General features: G+C 30.6%; 1 protein-coding gene across 1 annotated transcript; it reads right to left on the bottom strand.

Moving 5' to 3' along the window:
- Positions 1–553: 553 nt before the first annotated feature.
- LOC129920012 (F-box/SPRY domain-containing protein 1) lies at positions 554–5,396 on the bottom strand. The gene is made up of 4 exons (XM_056001165.1): positions 4,742–5,396; positions 4,371–4,644; positions 1,334–1,424; positions 554–1,271 (listed from the first exon to the last, which is right to left on the bottom strand). Exons 1-4 carry the CDS (start codon positions 5,047–5,049, stop codon positions 1,177–1,179), a joined length of 768 nt encoding a protein of 255 aa, XP_055857140.1. The 5' UTR covers positions 5,050–5,396; the 3' UTR covers positions 554–1,176.
- Between the last annotated feature and the right edge of the window lie 604 nt (positions 5,397–6,000).

The raw sequence follows: 6,000 nt of genomic DNA on the forward strand, positions 1-6,000 counted from the left end.
AACTGTCAGAAGTTGATTTTTTGTTAAAAAAGCAAATAATAAAAAATATCGCCAAAAATTTAGCAAAAAACAAAATTTTCAATTCCCACATTATTTATTAAAATCTATTCAAAACGGATTCAACAATTAAAGATATGAAACCAACACTTGCAGCAGATGAAATGTTCCCCGAGGGAGCTGGTTTTATGGATCTTGAAGAAGTATTTTTGACAAAAAATCTACCCATAATTTTTTTACTATAAGCTTTGTTCCTTTCTAGTCTGGGAGTTCTTCAGGAATCCTAATGGACTTGGCATCCAATGAAAAGCATGTCCATGCTGATTTTTACAATGACTTTGAAGATCTTTTCGATGATGATGATGAATTGACACTCAGTCCTTAAGTTCTAACCACCACCGGAGAAATTAAAACAAAGGAAGAAAAAAACACAATTCTTGTGATGATTTTTATTTTGTAGTTTAAAATTAATTTGAATAAAATACACTTTTTGTACAAAATCATGATTTTTCTCATTTTAATAATAATTTTTTTTTGTTTATTTTTTTTTATTCATTTGGAGGGGGATGATTTTTATTGACTAGCACCAATATACAGACAACATAAAAACGACAACTTTTTATTTAAATAATTAAAAAACAGGAGTACAATAATTATACAAAAAAAAGTAATATAATTAAAAAGTGCTAAAACAAAACTATCGACATACAAGAAAAAAAACGGACCTCTTTTAAAATTAATAATTATCCTATGAAACAAAAAAAAAATAAATAAATAGTTTTATATTTATTGCGACATGAGAAGAGCTTTCTTTTACTTAATTATTTTGTTTTCTACTTAATAACTAAAAATTTTGTAAGTATATATACGGGTAAATGTATTTAAATTTTGTCATCAAATTAAAAGAAAATTTAATTTATGTATGAAATAATAATCATTCTACTTTTTTTTTTCTCTGCAACTGTGTATATAAAATATAATATTATTATGTTAACCGTTGTGTGTTGTTGTTTTGCGTAATGCATTTATATTTTGCTTTTGCAGTTTGCTTTGTTTTTTTTTTCTTTTCTTTGTTAATAAAAAATCATGTCGGAATGTGGGCGGGGGCAAATACGCGAGAGTAGCAAAAAAAACGTTGCATACTATTGCATATATAGTCCTATTGCAATTATATAGTTCTTAACCGTCTAATGGTGGACCCAGATAAACCATGGATACTTCTGTATTACCGTATACCGCTGAAACAGTAGGATATAGTTTTTTGTCCGGCAAACCTAGGAAAGAACGGTAGATATTTTTAGATTAATAAGTAAATGATGTTTAAAGATAGACTTACCTCTAAACGCTACTCCTAAAAATTCGTAATTCTTTTCAAACGAAAGAGTATTGTCATCACAGTCCAATATGACTCTTATTCGTTCACCTACCTATGAAAAGCAACAAAAAAAATTGTTATTCGTTCCGTAGTTATTCATGCATTATTTATCTTTTTGAGAATGATCATGATCAATAACAATTTAAAGTTTTTAAATTCTTTCCAAACTGGTCCTTTTGTGGAGTATCGATTAAAAAACATAAGTTAGGTGATTTTCAAAATCAATTAAATACATACATAAGCACATAAGCGAATTTCGAACTACTCGTTAAAAGGAACGAAGAAACCTCCAATATACCAATAATACTGTAGTTTTTGGAAAAAGCAGTAAAAATCTGCAAACGATACTTTATAAATTATGCTCAGAATGCCGAAGTCTTGGCATATAAAAGATTGGCATACAGATTATAACATGTGGATACAATTCATACCCGATACCTTAAGATAATTAAAGAATCAAGGGTTGACAATTCAAAATGTGGAAGCATAAGATCCAAACAAAATGTGATGTCTATAGACAAGAAGCATTATGAAAAAGCCTCGGGAGAAGCTTAAATATGTTTTACTTCAAGGTACAACTTTTTATACAAAAAGTTTAAAAACTTGAGTCCTATGTACTTATAATACATATTATATTTCTATTTTACTCTAAAATAGCATTTATTTATTCAACAATTTTAGATTTTTTTAATGCTTAAGGCCGTGTGTGAATTGCGTTAAATAGTTAAATTCGTGTTAAATTTTTGACGCTATTGCGGTGAATAAAAAATTTTCAGCTGTTAAAAATTTATTGGACTCTGGTACCTGGTTAGATTTGAGTTAAAATTTTTTTGCAGATGGTTTTGTTTTATTTTTTTTTTATTAAAAAAGAGTATCATGGCACAAAAAAGGCAGAAAAAATTTAAAACAATAATCCATACAGCTGAAATTTTTTTTATTAACCTCAATAGTGTCAAAAATTTAACACGAATTTAACTATTTAACGCAATTCACACACGGCCTAAAGCCCAAAAAAGAATTCACTTCATCAATTAAAAAAAAAAAACGAAAAAAAAAAATTATGAGCTCGTTCAAGAAACGTTAGAGACTTGACACCTTAAATTAAGTAAGACGAGTAAAACAAGTTAGGGTGGTTTTCCTTGAGTCCAGTCAACTATTCAGTATAATTGCCTAAATTGGAAAGATTTGTTAAGATTTTTTTAAATTACGTAATTGAAAAAAAAAAATTAATTTTCTCTACAGAGAAAGTTTGTAAAACATGTTTTATAAAACAATAATTTAAAATTTAGGGGCTCAGGAAAATGCAATATTTTACATTTACCTGCTCTAGGAATTGAACCATAGTCGATTTAATTGATTTGATATAAATTTAATATTACTATAGCAAAAAACGCACTTTAAAAACTTTTTTTTTAACACCCTAATTCAAAATATTTTTTTCCATCGATATTTGTTTCAAATGTGAACCCCGCGATTTTTTTTTTTATTCCACTATTAAAAGTAGAACAAATTAAATATGTATAATGTAACGCGGTTTACAATTTGTCTGAGTTATTAAAAACAATTTTTTCGGGAACTGAAAAACGAAATATTTTTTTGATCAGCTTTAACTAAACAAAACTCATTTAAGCAGGCTTTAATTCAAGCCAGCAAACTTTTATAAATCGTCCATTGTACTGACGCAGCTTTTAGAGGTTAACGAAAACGAACATAATCTATGTCTTTTTCCAGAAAGACTGATTTATTAAAGTTGTTTATATTATAGGTATTGATTTGAGCAAGCCATTTTTAACTTATTAATTAAGAAACTGCATCATAGCGAAATTTAATTAACAAATTCCCCTGGGAGCGCCAGACTTAGTATAGCTATATTGACCTACCAGGACTTAGTTTCTTGGTGAACAAATTTTAGTTGATACCGATTAATTTGAGTGCTAAATTTAGGACAATAACCGGAAATAAAGCTAGGACTCTATAAAGATATTGGCCTTAAGGGGCTTTTACAACAATGTCTGACTTAGCTTGTAATCAGTTTCTATTCAGACCCAAACTACACATTTATTTCAAATTTATAGAATTTACAAAAAAATAAAAGTACCGTTTCATTCAGTTTAAGGAAAGTACATCTAAGCTAAAAGTTTGGAAGCCCTGCTTTGCTCTAGCTTCAATAATAATTCAAAAGTAAACTACATGCGTTTATAGGGCACTTTGAGCTTACAAACATTTTGCTATACAATGCTGTTAAATTCGTTGAGGCCGAAATGACTAGACTAGTATGATATATATGTACAATATATCTGGAATGCGACCTTTTTATACCAATAATCATGAAGCTTTTGAATAAATAAAAAAGGTTTGCAATTATAAAATAAGGGTAAAAACTCAAGATCATTATGAGTATTTGGACAACTTCAAATCATCAAAAACGCATAAATCCATAGACCGTAAAAGCTTGTTACCTTGCAGAATCAGACATTCAGAGAGGACAGCCAAGAGTTTGGAGATTTTTCAAAATCCACTCTTTAGAAAGCATATCTTCTTTTTTATTCAGAGCTAATATTTTATAAACCAATCTCTTTCCTCTTAAATTCTGAACAAAGAAATCTCTTAAAATGCTATATGATTGACCCTGCTTAGTTCGCTCAATTTAGAGAATGTCGTGGCCAAGGATTCTTAAACATCGTTTAGCGAAACTTTGATTCTTATGTGAATTTAATCTAAGTATTTTGCATGTTTTTTTTATTGCCAGCAGTGTGGTTTCGAAAAAATTGTCAAAATTGGCAACCCTTCCAATTTCTTTAAGCATCAGTAAAAACAGACTTATAGATGCCTAGTTCATGGTGTATTGAAATTAATTAAAATAATACTTTTCGATTTTCTTAAAAGAAATCAATGTTTTCAAATTATATATCTGTACTTTGAATAATGAAAACTTATTTCTTATGTGACACTATCAAGGAATACCTACTTCAATTTTACTTTATACATTTTAACTTACCTGATACTTTGGCGCATTATTTAGCAAGGGATAATTTCCCTGTGCATCTCCATTATGGAGTAAATGATTATCAACAAGATTCCAACCCCAGCTCTGATCGTCTGCCCCCAATAATGCTACATAGCCGTGGCACTGAAGGGCGGCTTCTTTTGTTGAGATTCCAATAACTGCCACTGTACCAAGTGGACCCTCCCATATGACTTCCCAGGCGTGGCGTCCTTGTCGAAAGCCTATTTTACTTCTCGCTGCATCCGTACTCTGTGCAACTGGGTTACTGAAATATTAAATACATTATTGATTAAGTAGAAAACTTCTTTGCGTTTGTTTTGAACAAAAAAAAAAGTAAATAAAAAGGAAAAATAAAAACCGACCGATGCAGAGTAAATCCATTTGGTTTAATATAGACATTCCTAGAGCAGTCATTTGGATTCCAGGCATGATAGAATGCCCTTAATTTTGTCTTATAGGTGGGCACCGAAGATAACAGATCTGATTTTAATGCTTCTTCAGCTAATTTTCGTATACAATGCATTCGCCAGACGTCATTGTTTTCGTCGTTGAGGAAGCGATACCATCTCTTACACACGAGCGAACAATTCCTTAAGTCTCGGAGGCCTAAATACGAGAATATAGCTTCTAGAACGTGTTCGTGAATTGTGGCTGCGATTGAGTCTCCCATCGTTTTCTCCAAACTCTCTCACACAATTTTAATTTAAAATATTTTTTCCTTTCTTCGGCCGAGTTTTTTAAGAATGGTCGTTCCAAAAGAAAAAAAAAAAATTGCGAAAGACCTTTTGTGCGTACGTTGTCAAAAGTTAAGTGTTTTCCAAGTGTATTTTCTCACACCCTGCAATTATTTCTTTGAATTTGTGAAGATTCAAGACAATATTATAATTTAATTAATTTAGATATGCCTTCGGAGTTCCATTTTTTATTAAAAATTTATTGAGAAATCAACGAGAGATGCGTTTATTGGACAATAAAAAGAAAGAAAAACTTTTCCTTTCTATTTTGCAATCAAAATACAAATGTGCAAATGTCGCAATGTAAACGTCAAGTTTGAAGTTTGTACAAAAACGAAAGATTTTTTTGACGAAAGATTACATTTGAGGTGGAAACACAAGAAATGAGAAATGAAGGAGGAGTTGAACAAAAGGAAGGCTTTGCTCGGTAGCTCAGTGATTTAAGGCCGTGTGTGAATTGCGTTTAATATTAGCCCTGTGGCCCGATCTTTTATTAAATAAAGTTAACTTTGGTTGTTGTGTCAAAAAAATCGTTGTAATTGTTTTTGTTAGATTTTGTTAGAAAATTTCAACTTTGATTTAGGAACGTCTAATGTCACATTAGGTGTGTTTTTTATTACCACCGGTCTTAACTCGATAAAAAAAACGCCTCGGGACTTAAGCCTGGTACGCAGCTCGCGCTAAATTTTAGCTCCCATACAAATTATCGAAAAATTTTATCTGAGCTAAAATGGATCCCATACAAATTATCGATAACTTGTATGGGAATTTTATCTCGGCTAAAATTTAGCGCGAACTGCGTACCAGGCTTTAGCGAGAAAAATTGGCAGGACTGCATATTAGGGTGCTTCTTAAAAATCAATTTTCGAAATTTTAATGGGACACCC

The sequence above is a fragment of the Episyrphus balteatus genome, chromosome 4 (assembly GCF_945859705.1).
Source record: "Episyrphus balteatus chromosome 4, idEpiBalt1.1, whole genome shotgun sequence".
Taxonomy (NCBI): domain Eukaryota; kingdom Metazoa; phylum Arthropoda; class Insecta; order Diptera; family Syrphidae; genus Episyrphus; species Episyrphus balteatus.

Excerpts from the sequence above, each read along its gene's own strand:
- LOC129920012 (XM_056001165.1), bottom strand. The coding sequence starts at position 5,049 with ATGGGAGACTCAATCGCAGCCACAATTCACGAACACGTTCTAGAAGCT. Across the intron at positions 1,425-4,370 it reads ATAATGCGCCAAAGTATCAG|GTAGGTGAACGAATAAGAGT; the intron begins GTAAGTTAAAAT and ends TGCTTTTCATAG. Across the intron at positions 1,272-1,333 it reads TTTAGGAGTAGCGTTTAGAG|GTTTGCCGGACAAAAAACTA; the intron begins GTAAGTCTATCT and ends GTTCTTTCCTAG.